At 36.1% G+C, this 16163-nt stretch overlaps 2 protein-coding genes across 5 annotated transcripts in view; one reads left to right on the top strand and one right to left on the bottom strand.

The window, feature by feature from the left end:
- Positions 1-218: 218 nt before the first annotated feature.
- On the bottom strand, positions 219-4724 carry LOC105125533 (Galactose oxidase/kelch repeat superfamily protein). 3 transcript variants are annotated; one of them, XM_011026022.1, is made up of 14 exons: positions 4506-4724; positions 4232-4390; positions 4037-4114; positions 3833-3952; positions 3685-3751; positions 3506-3567; positions 3192-3331; positions 2984-3110; positions 2332-2446; positions 2144-2232; positions 1485-1568; positions 1071-1388; positions 884-943; positions 219-728 (listed from the first exon to the last, which is right to left on the bottom strand). In XM_011026022.1, the coding sequence occupies exons 2-14, from the start codon at positions 4376-4378 to the stop codon at positions 567-569; spliced, it is 1569 nt and encodes a 522-aa protein (XP_011024324.1). In that variant the 5' UTR covers positions 4379-4390; positions 4506-4724; the 3' UTR covers positions 219-566. The 3 variants fall into 3 exon arrangements, with proteins under 3 accessions (XP_011024324.1, XP_011024328.1, XP_011024325.1); XM_011026026.1 differs by having other exon boundaries at positions 4232-4338; XM_011026023.1 differs by having other exon boundaries at positions 4232-4354; positions 4506-4723.
- A 6106-nt stretch (positions 4725-10830) lies between these two features.
- The window catches only part of LOC105125532 (glycine-rich cell wall structural protein 2-like), a 5647-nt gene continuing 314 nt past the window's right edge, over positions 10831-16163 (top strand). Inside the window, exon 1 of one of the 2 annotated variants that reach the window (XM_011026020.1) lies at positions 10831-12225. In XM_011026020.1, the coding sequence (XP_011024322.1) occupies positions 11315-11995 (681 nt within the window). In that variant the 5' untranslated portion in view covers positions 10831-11314 and the 3' untranslated portion in view covers positions 11996-12225. Of the gene's footprint in view, positions 12226-16163 lie in introns of those variants that run through there. The other variant, XM_011026021.1, reaches the window with a different exon arrangement.

The raw sequence follows: 16163 nt of genomic DNA, 5'->3' as shown, positions 1-16163 counted from the left end.
AATAAAATAAAAATATTATTTTGATATATTTAAAAAAAAAAACACTTTGAATGCTCTACCATAATGATCCTGCAGAGAAAAGTCATGCAGTATGACATGGAACTGCTTGCCACCGGAAAGGGAAACAAGTAACACGTTGGTTTTAGAAAGGCATCACAAGAATCAATTCCCTTCCAAAGAATTATATGATATTGTTCTCCATAAAATAAATAAGTTCATAAAATAAAAAATATTTGTTTATTATATGATATCCAATGAAATTTGTAATGTACCAGGAGAGAATAATTCAATTCTACAGAAACAAATAAAACAAGTGTCGTGTGGGATGGGGAAAAAATCAAACAATTACCCGTTTCACAGAAAACAACAGTGCGACTGCACAGACTATATATCTTGTACCCGTTTCTAACTTAAACCTCCCAAAAAAACTCTAACAGTGGCCGAGGATCAGCACCCATTGGCCAAATACACAGAGGCTATTTGTATTAGCTTGAGACGGCTATGGCTGCTAAAGTTTTGGCACAATTTTGAGGCTTTGGCCTTGAACAGTTCGATGATTTGCTAGTTTAGCCAGCTATCCAGCGCCAGACACCTCCAGAACCTTGTCTTTGAGCTGCACTACGCTCTATCTCCTGCTCCAGTGCAGATTTCTGTCTTCGAAGTAGTTGTACTTCATTCTCTATGGACTGCAATGATTCCAGTATCTTCTGTAACTCAGCAATTTGAGCCTGGAAATTACAATTAACCATAGTAAACCAGATTCCAGAAAAGGGAATCAAGGTCCACGCAATAAACCGGTCAGATCACCACGAGATGACATAAAAAGATTAGCAGAGGGAGAAAAAAAGGGATAGCGGGAACAAGATGAGAGAGAGGGGAGCACCTCAAGTTTAAAGCATCTTGATCTCTCAGCAGCTAGTTGACCTTGAACAGAATGGAGTTCCTTCAAAAAAAGAGAAGAAACAGAAAGAAAGAAAGAAACCAAAGAGAAATTGTTACTAAAACTATATATTACCACTTAATGAAAGAATGTGTTCCCTAGTACAAGAAAATAATCATCAAGAACATACCTTGGATAGTTCTGCATGAGTACCATTAACTTCATCAACCTTTTCTGTAAGCCTAGAATTTTCTGCTCTGACTTCGGTGAGGGACGATTCCAGCACCTTTTTCTCTTCTTTAAGTGCATCAATTTCAAATGCTAAATCTAGTTCAGAAGGATTGTTTCCAACTCCATTAGAGTTCAGATTTAAGCTGGAGAAATCTAACTTTTCAGATTTGGCTAAAGCATATGCAGAAGTAACAGAAGCTGCAGCTGCTGCTGCTGCTGGTGACTGAAAAATCTTTGGACGTGATGCATCACTTGGTTTAAGTCTCATAACAAAAACCTAGAAAATACAGGTCAATCAAGGAAATCAGGTTATAGTGAGAAAGATGGTGCATATAGGCACCATAACCAGCGCCAATGTTACTATAGCACATACCTCGTTATTGTATTTCCCATTATAGCCACCAAAGGCAACCAAATGCCTCTCTCCATTGATTAATGCTGAGCAAACACTAAGTCCCTGCTTTTGAAATTATATTTAGAAATTTTGCAAGCATAGAAGTAACTACTACGTCAATTCAACCACAACTAAGCTAGATCAACACATTAAAGTTGACTGAGCTATCTTGGACACATAATTAGCATACAAGTTCAGTCATCATTTTAGTTATAATCCACCAGAATTTTTGTGTTTCCCCAACAACTATGAATTTTCTACACGAGTTAAAATTACCATCAAAATCAACTGTACAGGCATGGAATCCATAAACGGATCATTATGGAGTCTAAAACCTACAATCAGTGAATTGATGTCTGAAACTGGGAGTTTCTTCGACTTCTTCAAATTGATGGTTAGCTTATAGCCATATAATTTAAATGAGATCCAGAATGATACACCCCATGTCTTCAAACTGATTTTGATTGTTTTCAGTCCTTTTCAAATTATTGATCTTTGACCTATGAAATTGCTATCCATTATCCAGCTTTCCTGAAAAATGAAGATGTACTAACAATGTTTTGCTTCTGGTCCAAAAATTTTCCTAAATAAAACAGATGGCTCAGATTAAAAACTTGAGAAAGGCACAAAGTACTGACCTCACTAGCAAGTGGATCTCTTTCCTTTACACTTGTCAATGCTGACCAAGCTAGCTTAGACATATTTAACACAAGTGTTTCTGGGCAACCTGTGCATCATAACCAATTAGAGGTAACAATTTTAGAGAATAGTGGTGAGCGCGTCCAATGCTGGGAATACAATTAAACAAAGAAATGTTATAGCATACCATTTTTGTTATCTCCACCACCAACAACATACCAGTTCTCACCAATGATTACACCAGCATGACCAGCCCTAGGAGTGACCAAATCACCTTGAACTTCAGGCTGGGACCACTCCATCTACGATAAGAGAAGATCTTGTCATTGTTAAAAGGAGACAGATGTCTGCATCTATGGAATCTGGGGAATGCAAAATCTGTATATATTCCAAATATTGATATACCAGAGCAGTAACTGCTGCTCAGTCAACATAATTTTCTTATTACATTAAAATCCCATGCAATAAAATAAAAAAAATAAGCATGTCTTGGTTAGTCTAGAAGCAGCCACTGGAATATTATCACTGAATATGCAAGCCAATGTCAACACCCATAGCATGCTTCTTCTTTTTTACAAGTGTCTCATGGACTAATAATTTCATCAAGAACTATTATCATTTATAGAATACACCGGCATGCTGTGTATCTTATTCTGATGCCTTAGCAATCCACTTCTTGACACATATTAAACATATGCATTGAGTTTCTAGTAATTCATTTCTCAATAAATAAATTGAACATGGTAACATTTACCTCACATTATACACGTCAATTCAATCAAGCCCCACATCCATAACCTACCTCTCATCCCAAAAGATAAATAAACAGCAACACTTACAGTTTGTAAGTCAAGTACATGAAGATCATTGAAGAAGATTGAATGAGAACAGCCACCAAAGATTAGAAGGTAGTGTTCCCTGTTTATTGCAGCTGTGTGATCAAATCTGGGAGCTGGAGCTGTCTGCCTATCAAGACACAAGAAAATGATGCAGAAGACTTCTGAAAAGTTGCAAGCTGCTGGATCTAAAAGTTGAACAGACACTTACCTCGCCACTACCATATCCCAAGTCATTGTTTCCAAGTCAAGGGCATACACATCATTCAGCAATCTCCTGTTCCTATCTTCTCCACCAAAAATTATCAGTCTAGAACCAACCAGTGTGACAGAATGCCCCCCACGGGCTACCTGAAATACACTCAAGAAATAACCAACCAAATTTCCATAAACAAAAGTGCATTTTGCCTCCTTGTAGAGTACATAACAACTTCAAAACATATCATAGAGGAAAACATGAACTCGATGAACATGCCCAGAACAGATATATATAAAAAAAAACAAGCCATTAATAAAGTCAGTTACCGGAGCATTTCCTGAAGTCTCAATAAAACCACAGGCATGTGTTTCCAGATCAATGAACCTCACTGCAAGAAATCAATGACAGGGAAAAGATTCTTCTCAATATACATCTGCGAGCATCGCCAACTAATTTAGAAAAACATCTAAGCCCATCTCTTGAAAAATATTGTAAAGAAACAAACCTATCATGCTATCAGAAGTTGTCTTCGAATGTCCCCCAAGGAGAAGAAGTTTGTTCCCCCACTTAACCTGACACAAAGATCAATAAACTGTCTGAATACACAACACAAATCATGTCAAAACACTGCATTAATGCATACAAAATCTTACCATACTATGATCTGAAGTGGCCGGAAGAACTTCCTGTGCGCCATTCTCTTCACTTTTTCCACCATCCGCCTCACTTTTAAGTTTCAAACTAGACCACACCGAACCTCTAAAATCAAAAACCTGCAAAAACATCCAATCCAAGATCAAGAAAACACACAACCCACGTCGATACACAACAAGCACACAACCGGCAATATCGTATACCTGAACATCAGGTAGATACCGACCAGTACGACTCCCACCCGCAATATACAATTTCTCGTCAGCAACTCCTGCAGCGTGCTAAAAATTGACAACAACACGTCACATTGCCATTAAGAAAATTATACATTCATTAATCGATACAACTATAATAACAATAATTGATTACTAGGTTTTTGTAATAGTAACAAACATCACCTTGTACCGAGCTGAAGGTCGTGTGCCGGATACAGGGATTGGGACCCAATGTTCATAAGGCAATTGCGAAAACCAATTGGCCACGTCCATTTCCTTCTTAAACTCCTCTGTTCCCATAGAAAACTGTTCAAGGTTACTGAAATTCATCACTTGTGAAACCTTAAACAATTAAATCCATCAGCTTAATTAATTGACTATTTAACGTTAACAAGATAGACATCTTATCAGATTGAGATACAAGGCAACAGATCCATGATTAAGAAGGGAAATGTACCTGAATTGGATTGAAATTGACGAGGAAATCAGGGGCGTTGGTGGATCAGGTCGAGAAATATTATGGATCTGATCAGAGATTGGATGGTGTTGATTCTTCGAGTGATGAAATGAAGAATCGAACAGACAAGCGGAGAGATCGCTTGCTGTGGTTGGGAGAGAGTGTGAAAAAAGCAGACCGTAAAAATCTAAAAGTTGTCTCTGGTGGGTTTTTATAGTCTACTGCAGTACTTGCTGTCCGTATGTGTAAAGGAAAATAAGAAAGAAGAATCAAATTTTATCCCCACGTTATAATTTAAATATACATTAAGCCCTTAATCAATTATTTATTTCACCTACGTCCTTTTCATTTTCAAACGACTATTCGATTATTCGAGATAGGGACGAAATGAAACATTTTTTTACATGAACAGGTTATTTGAACGAATTCATAATTCATTAACAAATATGAAAAAATAATTTAATTCAAAAAAAAATTAAGAATTTATACTCTTAAATCATTAGTATCAAGAATTTTAAAAACCCTTTTTTTTTAATCGTGGATAGAATTATTAATGCAAATATAAACAATATATTAAGATAATAGGTTAGCAATACAGAATCAAAGTCAAAGGGAATATAACCTGGAACCTCAATTCGAACTTTTATTACTCAATAAATAAATTTGATATAGTTTTTCTTTCTAAAAGTTTCACATCTTTTTATTTCAAAAAACAACCTATAAAACTTTAAAATAAAAATAAAGAAATAAAAATCCTGGAAAAAATAGAAAAAAAATAAAATTATCAATCTCAAAGTTTAATTTTCTAAAATAAACAAAATTAAATTTGTCAACACAAAACCTTAATGCATTTTTGTTATTATTGAATAAATAACTACTCATTAAAAAAGCTCAAAAATCAACATAAACAAACTAAGACATGAAATAAAGGGAAAACAATAAAGGTGCTAAGCAAAATAGAAAAAAACTAAAATTAATAATATTAATATTTGATTTCCAGAATCAAACGAGGAAAAAAATAAAAACATCATAAATGAAAATATATTCTGAAACCAATAATAATAACTAAGAAATATATCACCTCCCTATAAATCCACATGCATCCACTGTACAGCTCACAACCAATAATTATGTAGTGAAAAGATTAGCGTTAACTAATAACAAATATATATATATATATGGAATCAAAGTCATCACTGCAAAGATTAAAAAAACTCTTTAGGACCTGACCTCGGAGCTAGCCAAGGACAATCTATAAGTTATTTTAGAAGAATCAAACAGAAAGTCGTTGCAAGTATAGTTATCAACCAGATCCAGTAATCTAAATCTTGTGTGACCTTCCATCTTTGCCATGCCAGCACACAATCCAGGCAACATAGAAGTCATGGTCCAGAAGCTATAAAGGCCGGTTCAACCAGGCCTTAGTAGAGTGGTCCAAAATGATAGACCCAGTACTGCCAAGCCTTGAGCTAGCTGGACACATAGTCTAGCTAGCCCGCACAGGAACCAGCAGTCCAGTCCATCATGTTTTCATGCTGGATTTTCTTCAGGAGCACTAACTTTTTAATCGTTCGATGTGTTGCTACCTCCAACTAACAGTCTTTGAAGGCAACGAAATATCGAGTCCTAACCCTTTCCGTTTTTTGTATTTTCAGAGCATGGTTTTGATTTTGAGCTCGAAACATTTGCTCCCTGCCATTATTCAAAAGCTTTGCATCACAAGTCTAGTTGGACTAAAATTTTACGGAAGTTGTTAACACGAGGATCCCGACTGCACTGTGAACAGGGAGGAGGGGTTTTGTTAGCATTGAATGGGGCTTACAAGATTATCTAAACTAGAGAAATAAGCAATTAGTTTTATAGATAGACACTGCATATTAACATATCCTTAGTTTTGGGATTCCAGGCCTGAATCATTGTGGGTAAACTTTGTGCCTCCAGAAAATGGCTGTGCAAAATCACGTGAAATATGCAACAAGGATTGAAACATAGAATAATTTAGAAACTGAAGATGGAGTTGAGTTAATGGGGTAGAGTAGACGGAAAATAAAGAGGGACGATTGGTGGAAATGATAAATAGAATAGGCAGGGGGCTCATAGTAGTTTGTTAAAAACTCTGCGAAATATTTTATCTTCCACGTTGAACATAGCACGTCAATCACAGATTAAGAGAACGCAACTCTATCCTGTCTACTGGAAAAGATAAGACTCTCAACGGCTGAATCTGTCAGGCATGGAAAATCAGCACCATGGCTATTATTTCTGGCTTTAACTATTTTGAGATTGCCCAAATCTACAGTGTTCTCTTGTTGTGTTCGTTTTGCAGCACTCTAGTTGAAGTTGAAAGAAAATATAACTCTCAGCGATCATCAGCTGAATCTCCAACCAGGGAAAAATCAGATAAAACTAAAGCGGTCTTCACGAAATGACACCGAATAATTGGATGGTACTAGAACAAGTCGGAATCATGAGCATAACAGTGGAGAAAGCGAGTCACCCTCAAATTTACCTGACATAACGAAGAAATCTCGGAGGAAGAAGCCGAAAGATGCCTCTGTTGAGGGGTCAACTTCAAGATCAAGATCTAAAGCCCCAGCCCCAGCCCCAGAGGGAGTGGGGATTCAAAAATAATTACTAAATCTCGTAACAACAATGAGCAACGTCAAACCAGTGGTTCGACTCCTTCACGAGATGGTGAGGAGAGTGGATTTAGTGGAATTTCTTGATCATATTTTAATATTAATATTCTTATTCTTAAACTGGGTAGCTGCTAGAATCTTTAGCTGAAACCAATCCATACCAAACCAAACAGAGTTCATTTCCATTTTGTCTTGATCGACCGACCCTTATATGATCCATGAGGTCCATAAATCACTTACGAGAACTGAATTTTTTTTACTTAACTAGACAGCTTCATTTTATTTTTGTAATAAATATGATGATCACATGACTAGTTTTTCTTCTCTCTTTTATTTTTCCCATGTTTGTTCATAATTTATAAGTGGTTCTGACCTATGATAATGGTAAATGATCATTAATTGATCACAGAAACATGCCCTGATATCCTGATTGCAGGATGGGAAACCTGTAAGGGTCAGTGCATTATATATTTTCCAGCGCAAATTAGTTGTTACCGGGTTATAGTCCTAACCAAATAAATAAACGTGTTTTATTTGAATTATATTAAAAAATAATAATAACAATAGCAAACAAGAATATATATATATATATATATAAGACACCATAATAACATGAAGAAAAAAAACTATCTAAGAATAAAAATATAAAATTGTTTAATTTTTAGTCAATTAAACATGAAATGACAAAATAAGATTGAAAAACTAAATTAGTGTAAACCAATCAAAGCCATCACAATAAACATGTAATCCGGATATTAAATGGTGAGTTAGTATGAATTAATCTTATAAATAAGTATCTTAGATCATAAAATCAGGATAATTTAATAGAAATTTTTTTAAAAAAATACAAAATCTTTTTAAAAAAATGTTGAACAACAATATAAAAAAATATCAACCCTTATTAAATTTTAAAACAATGTACCCAAGTTATCAAATCGAAAACATTATATATGAAAAAATCATGAAACCCAATTTATAGAAAACAAAATATTGAGGGGTGATTTGAAAAGAAAAATAGATTAAAAATAATATATAAAAAAAAATAATAATTAGAGAATGAGAGTTAAAATTAAAAAAAAAATAAAAGGTAATGAATTTTTTTATAAAAAAATAAATATCGCAATATGGGTTATTTATTCGGTTATGTTTAATAAATTTATTTATTAAAATTAATTTATAATAGAAATCAACATATATAAAAAATTTATTAAATAAAATAAAAGGAAAAACATTTCATGCAAGACTGCAAATAAAAGGAAAAACATTTCATGCAAGACTGTAATATTAAAAATTATATATATATATAAAAATCCAGACGATGTAAATCTAGAAAGCCATGTCAGGCGCCTAATTTACCAAGAAAGGTCTCGGGCTCTTATTTAATTTTTAAAAGTATTTTTGGAAATGTAGTTGTTGTTATTTTTTAAAATATTTTTCATTTAAAAAAATATGTTAATAATATTTTTTATTTTTAAAAAATTATTTTTGAGATTAATATATTAAAATAATTTAAAATATATTAATTCAGAGTAAGAAAAATTCAAATTTTTTTAAAAATATTTTTTAAATACAGTACCAAATACTCTCCAAAGCAACAAGGGCAGGCAACATGTGTTCTCTACACACCCTTGCTTTATATGGTTTCTGAATGTAATGTCTTCTAGATAGAGATTAAATTAATTATTCATCAAATATGTTTATGTTAATCTTGCACGTCCAACATCAGATGTGTCTTGCTGGAAATCATATCCTAACCACATTAATTATGCCATTCTTCTAGAGGAGTATTGTGACATTATTAATTACTAGCCGAGGAACCTGAATAAACCCAAAGAATAAACTTTTCATAAGCAAGCATCTCTTTATCTAAGATCACATTATTTGGGGAAAAAAAATTGTTTTTAAATTAGAATCACCTTAATAATTGCGAGTCCAAACCAAACTATATTTCAGATTAAATCAGGTTGGAATTTACTGATTGGATCTAAGAGGTTAACCTATAATACTATCAAAGCTCAACTATTTAATAGATAAAACAAAATTGTTTTAATTTTAAAAAAAAATCTTAAAATTACACATTTTTGGATTAATCCAGAAGAATCCATAATCACCCTCCCGGATGTTAATTAATCGAGTTGTGGTATGAGTGACTGTTATAACTTTCACTGCAATTGTGCTGGTTTAATGAAGAGAGTATTTTGATCAGTTTCAGTATTGGAGTTTGAGAAATATGAGACTGGCTAATCAAGAACATGCACGTAGTGGGTGCCATTAACGATGGTCAGTCTTGTTATTATGATGCCTTCCACTTCTTCCAGCTCGGCCGGCCATCCTTCAGAGTCCAAACTTCAACCACCTAAATCTTACCAAACAAATCCAGATCTATCCAATCTGTCATTACAGAAACCTATGACACCACCTTAATGTTTGTTGATGTCTATCAATATCGTAATAAATAACAAATCACACCGCGTTGTGTACGGCACGATGTAGGTGGCTAGAAGAAGTGACTCGTTCACACTTGAAGTCAGCAATTGCAGAAGTCCCTTTCTATTCTGGTCAATGATAAGATGGCTAGGCAACTGGAATTGAATGCGAGCAAGCTACGCAGATGTCCATCCAAGGCAAAGTAGAAGGAAGTGAGGTGCCAGATGTCAGAGTAAGCGTCTATAAAGAAAGATGACAGGCACCGCACTAACTCTCCATGGAGAGAATATGGGGTCGGACAGTACAATAGAAACTTCCTGCTGGTAGCCGGTAGGCTGACGAGATGTTCTCCCTGCCTAAAGTTAGGGCTTATTTTATTGGATAGGGAAACACCCTGAGAACGCTGAGAAATTTGATGGCACCGATCAGGGGTAGGAAGGGCTAAAATTCAAGATATAATTCATTATTAGAAAATAAAAATATATTATATTATCTTGTATTTAAATACTAAAAATTTAAAATAATTTGCAGGGGCCGGGCCCTGCCCGCCTCCTCTGGTTCCGCCCCTGGCACCGACAGTGCTCTCGTGACTAGAAGAAGCCACTGAGGTTCAAGAAAAATCGTGGAAAAAAAGGGTATGCATACGTACTGCAAGGCACAACCATTAGACCAATGCATTTACGGTGTATTATTAAAATAAATTTGAGATGACATTAATGGTAGTGATGCTCATCTGTAAATGCATGGAACTAGAAGTCATGAATTGCGCAAGAATTGAAGGTTAACAATCACCCATCCATGTATGTATACACACACACACACACACACACACACATGTACGAATAATTCACATTCCATAAGCAGTGACACGAAGATGAAGCTTTCATGTGACAGAGCAGGCACCATTACCAAAGCTTAAGATTATTGACCAGCATTCCGGAACCCTTTGTCGGTGCTCTGATTCTCACCCGACCCAGCCTTGATGGATCCGAGTCCAGTTAGCGAAAAAACTGTGTTTTTTTAAATTAAAATTGTGTTGACCTTTTCTATTCAGAATAGTCAAATCAATCCAGATGAATCCCTCAAGTCCCATTAGCTTAGCATTCATAATAAATTATGAGAAGTGTTCTACTAAACGGGAGAGAAGAAAAATTAGTAATGCTATCTAACAACTATATATATCTATATATATATATATATAAACGCTGCAAAACCCAGTGTGAGATGTAAATACAAGGACGATTAATTAACAGACATCTGTGTGCATAAATCTCCGTTGTTAGTTGATAAACTTGTGCTCAAGGAGACAAGTGTTAACATAATCACCAAACAAGTGCTAGTGTCTGTAAATTCCATGCCTTCAAAGTAGGGTTCAAATATGAACAGAATGACGAAGTGGGAAATGCATGCCACTGGTCCCAGTTCCAAATTTGTATCTTTTAAGACAACTCAAGTCAAAAGTGGAGATAAAGCTTTTATTCTGGGCAGATACTGCATGAAGGCACTGACAGACAGTCCACCACATCACGGTCACCCCCACCAGGCCACCAACAACAACCACCACTAACAAAAACCCAAAACATACATTCCTTTCTATCATCACCTTTACAATGCCTCTATATATAGGGTTACCACCTTAAGCATTCTCAGTCAAGAAGCATCGATCGGTTTCTATATAGTGAGTGACAAAAACAGAACCACAGTGATTTCTTCACTGGCTACATTGAGTTGTGCAGTTCGGAAATGGCAAGCTCAAGAGTGATAGGGGCTGCATTCTTGATCTTATTTATTCTAGACCTCACTTTTGCTGCTAGGTCACCCAAGGCAATAGGTAAAGGAGGTGGTTGGGGTGGAGGAGGTGGAGGAGGGAGGGGCGGCGGTGGTGGTTCGGCATCAGGACTTGGATCAGGTTCCGGTCATGGCTCAGGGTATGGGTCTGGTGGTGGTGAGGGATGTGGTACGGGGTCAGGTAGCGGATATGGTTCTGGCTATGGGTCTGGCAGTGGCTCAGGCTATGGCTCCGGCATTGGTGTAGGAGGAGGTGGGGGTGGAGGTAGTGGTGGTGGAGGAGGTGGGGGTGGGGGCACTGTATCAGGAAGTGGATCAGGCTATGGACGTGGAGGCGGGTCAGGATATGGAAGTGGCAACGGTGGTGGTAAGGGTGGTGGAGGAGGAGGAGGAAGTGGTGGTGGTGGTGGTGGTGGTGAAGGAGGAGGAGCATCCGGCTTTGGTTCTGGCTATGGTAGTGGGTCAGGATATGGAAGTGGCAATGGTGGTGGTAAGGGTGGTGGAGGAGGAGGAGGAAGTGGTGGTGGTGGTGGTGGTGGTGAAGGAGGAGGAGCATCCGGCTTTGGTTCTGGCTATGGTAGTGGGTCAGGGTATGGATCAGGGTATGGAGGGGATATTGATTATGGTTTGCCATGAACATGAGGTCATTTGTATGTTAAATAAATTGCGGGAGCATTACCTATGCATATACATGTATTTTCATGTACTAGTATCAAGCATGCTGGCTAGCGGCTGCTAGTTGCGTGCATGTGTGTGACTTGTAGTCTGCATGTAATAGTAGAGTCAAGAACTATATATTTATTCTCAAATTCTAGCATTCTCCCTCCTCCCCGGTTTGAATAAATAAATACAATGATTCATAAAAACATGACTCCTGTCACAATACAAGGGTTATAAAAGAAAAGAATTCCTCCCCGACAGTTGAGACCTTTTGCAGGAGTTAAAAAATATGCCAGCAGTGGGAATCAGTGAGCCTCAATACAAGGCTGCTGAAAATTCCATGACTGCAAATTCGCCAGGAGTGATTTAAATTAAAGAAAATGCATGATTGATGAAATATATAACTAAAATAGTTGAGAAAAACAGATATAAAATTAATAAAGAATAAAATACTGATCGTAGATATATATTAAACCAAAAAAAAAACTAATTAGAAATTTTTAATTCTTTTGTTTGGTTTGGTTTTAGTTTTAAAAAAACTCATTATATATAGACTAGAGACCCACAATACAGGAAATCAAATTTTATTAAAAGATTAAATAATTAGATTTATTCAATTTTAAAATTGTAGAACCAAATTCAACCGGTCAGTTTGAACTCCTTACACATGAGTTCACGATGGCTGGACTCTTATCCAGAAGATAATCAGTTTGAACTCCTTACACATGAGTTCACAAAAAGCTAACCTCAAAGATTTTTTTCGGTGGCATCTAAACGCCCAGGCTCCAGTTTCTAAGAACTTTTTGATGGCTGAACTCTTATCCAGAAGATATTTTGCAACTGCAGCTTCTGCTACATGAACAACTTTGCATTGATCTGGCGTCCAAATTAGCTTGCAATCGTTGCACTTCAAGCCTCTCAGTTTCCTTTTCTAGAGCATCATCAAAACACATATTTGGACGGGAACTGTTGAGACTTTTTCAAAGCTTCAAATTTGATTTTCCTTCATTTTCTCATCAACCAAGCGGAACTTTAAGTTACTCTTCCTTTCAAAAAAATCTAGGGTTAATGTTTCCAAATTAAGTTTATCGCGAAAGGAAACCTTAAAAGTATGTCCTGATCAATTTATGTCAATCTAAATTTTCTTTCTTCAAGTGATATTAAATGTTGTAGAATCAATACCAGCTCTTTCTCGGCAGATGCCATGGAACATATATACTGGATGCTATCAAGAGCAAGTTGACAATATGAAGCAAAGCTCTTTGCTTGTATAAACCCTAGTTTGTTTTTTGATCAAGCTATCAAACAAATTAATTCACAAACTGTTGGTTGTGTTTATTTTTATGCTGTAGCAGTGACAGAAGATAAAATAAATTTGACTGAAATCATGGTTGCTTCAAACCTTTGAAATTACGGTACAATCATGTTTTTAAAATTTTGAAAAGAAAATTCGTTTCAAAAACTTCTTCTTCTTTTTTTTTCAAATCATTTGGATTTTCTAAAGTAAAAATAAGTTCTAAAAATAAAAATAAAATATTATTTTAATATATTTATAAATAAAAAATAATTTAAAAAACAATTTTTATTATACTCCTAAATATACCCTAAAATATTTGTAAAAGGCAACTTATAGCCACAATAGCTACTGCGGCCTCTTATTATCCTCTATAATTATTAAACTTTGTCTAGCTCGATAAGTTGACTTAATATAACCCATGAACCAAGACTTGAGTCAAGTTTTAATTTGAAGTAGTTTTGATCAAATAAAACTTAGGTTACTCAACGTGTTAATTAACAGCCTGATTTATCTGGATAAATTGAATCTAAACCAAACTGGATGAAAACTAAAAAAAATATTATTTTTTTTAAAAAAGCATCATTTTCAACAAAAATGATAAATCCCGACCCATTGATCGGCTATAATTAACTCGACAATCTGTCATTGAATCTTAAACTAACAACTACATTGCTATCCTCTCTGTGTCGATCCTTTATTAATCAATGGGAAAATCATAGCTGATGTTACCAAGTATTACTAATGAGAGCATGTATATCCATGAATAATCTTCTGATCACATTCGTTAATGGAGTTGGTAAAAAAGAACTGACTAGCTAATCAAAGAGCACATGCACATAATGGCTGCCACTTATAAGAAAAAAATGGCTTCCACTTCTCTCCCAGCTGGCATCCTTCACATCGCAAAAAGTCTCCCTAACCAATTTATCTCCTGGTCATAATGGTGTTGAACAAGCATACTCTTAAAATCTAATCGCAGATTTGAGAGGAACATAGGATAGCACCTTTAGACCTATTGTTGCCCTACACACAGACCTGACCAAGCTGTGTATTGTATAAAATACAAAAAGTTGTGATTCGTTCACTGTACTTGAAATTCAGTAAATTGATGACAGCCCATTTCTTTTTTCGTCGAGGAAATGATGGCTAGGTTGCTATGATTGAAAGCAAGCATGCTATACAGATGGACACCCTAGGCAAAGTAGAAAACAGTAATGTTCCAGTTGTCAGTATAAGCGTAAATCTAAAGAAAGAAGGCAGAGACCACACTTGGCATTCCATGGAGAGTTTGGGACCGGGAAATTTTGGTGGGGAAGTTAGTGGGTGTCTGTGGCCTATGATTTTCAGGATATCCTGAAGAGTAGAATATGGGATTGAGAAGTTCAATGGCAGCTGGAATACGTGTAAGCTTAGGAGGAGCTAATCACACTTTGTACTTGTGCCTTATTCTATTGGGGAAAACAAACGAAGAATACTAAAAAATATGATAGCATAGAATATATAGTGCTTTCATCGATAGAGGCACCAATGTTGGAAACTACTGGCATTTGACAATGCCATGTTTTGCTCGAGGAAAATAAATAAATAAATGAAGGATGTGATGCAAGGCACAGACATTAAAGTAAAGATTATTCCGAATTACATATCCACTAATGGCCAATTAAGCCACTGAAACTTAATAAAACATGGCATCGAAGGAGGTGATAATCTTAGGATGCATGGTACTGAAATTCAATTTGTGCAAGAATAGAAGACTACTGTGTATATACATCAACCATGTAGATGGCCTAACATGCCATTGTCGTAATGCAAGGATAGTGCTTTCATGCATCAAAACAGGCACCAAGTTTTAAATTATAAATCAGCATTCAGAAGATGTTTTTCAAGTACACATCTATTTATATTCAATGATGCCCAGAGTTCTTTTATATGGAAAACGAAGATGAGTCCTATTCCAAGTCCACCAGCAATAAGAAATTGACTAGACAACCCAGCTCGTCGTGCAAATTTAGACCATTGTGAATATACTCTAAGAGGTTAAACAGACATCTTTGTGCTTAAATTGCTAGTATTAGTGGATGCATTGATGCTTAAGGAGACAATTGTTAGCACACCACAAGACTGTTAGTGCATGGATATTTTCATGTATTAAAATTTGAATGTGGAGTTCAAATTTGAACAGAATGATAAAGTGGGAGATGCAAGCCATTGGTCCCATTTCCAAAGTTAAATATTATAAGACACTTCATGTCAAAAAGAGGGGATAAATCTTTTATTCTATGCAAACATTGCATGAAGACTGAAACAGACAGACGTCCACAATACCACCACCGCCACACCCACCACCAGCACCCTCCACTAAACAACCACCTAAATCACACGTTCCTTTCAATCATCATCAAGACTAGCAAGTGATAGAGAAGGTACTAGAAATTTAATAAACTTTTCAAAAACAGTGTCTGGTAACCTTGGCAATGCCTATATATAGGGTTCCTACCTCAAGCATTTTCAGTCCACAAAGCATATTGGTATTTTATATAGCGAGTGACACGCAAACATATAGATATATTGTGCTAGTTTCATTTGGAAATGGCTTTGAGGGTGGTAGGGGCTGCGTTTTTGGTCTTGCTTATTGTGGACCTCACCTTTGCTGCTAGGATACTAAAGGCAACTGGAGGTGGAGGTGGAGGTGGAGGACAGGGAGGAGGTGGTGGTGGCGGTTCAGCATCAGGACTTGGGTCAGGTTATGGTTCCGGGTCTGGGGGTGGTGAGGGATATGGTGGTGGTAGTGGTGGCAGTGGAGGAGGAGGCGGAGGAGGTAGAGGTGGTGGCGGTGGTGGAAAAGGG

This window comes from Populus euphratica, unplaced genomic scaffold (assembly GCF_000495115.2).
Source record: "Populus euphratica unplaced genomic scaffold, PopEup_1.0 scaffold22.1, whole genome shotgun sequence".
NCBI lineage: Eukaryota > Viridiplantae > Streptophyta > Magnoliopsida > Malpighiales > Salicaceae > Populus > Populus euphratica.
The sequence above is the reverse complement of the archived record's forward strand: the minus strand, read 5'-3'. Positions and strand labels throughout refer to the sequence as shown.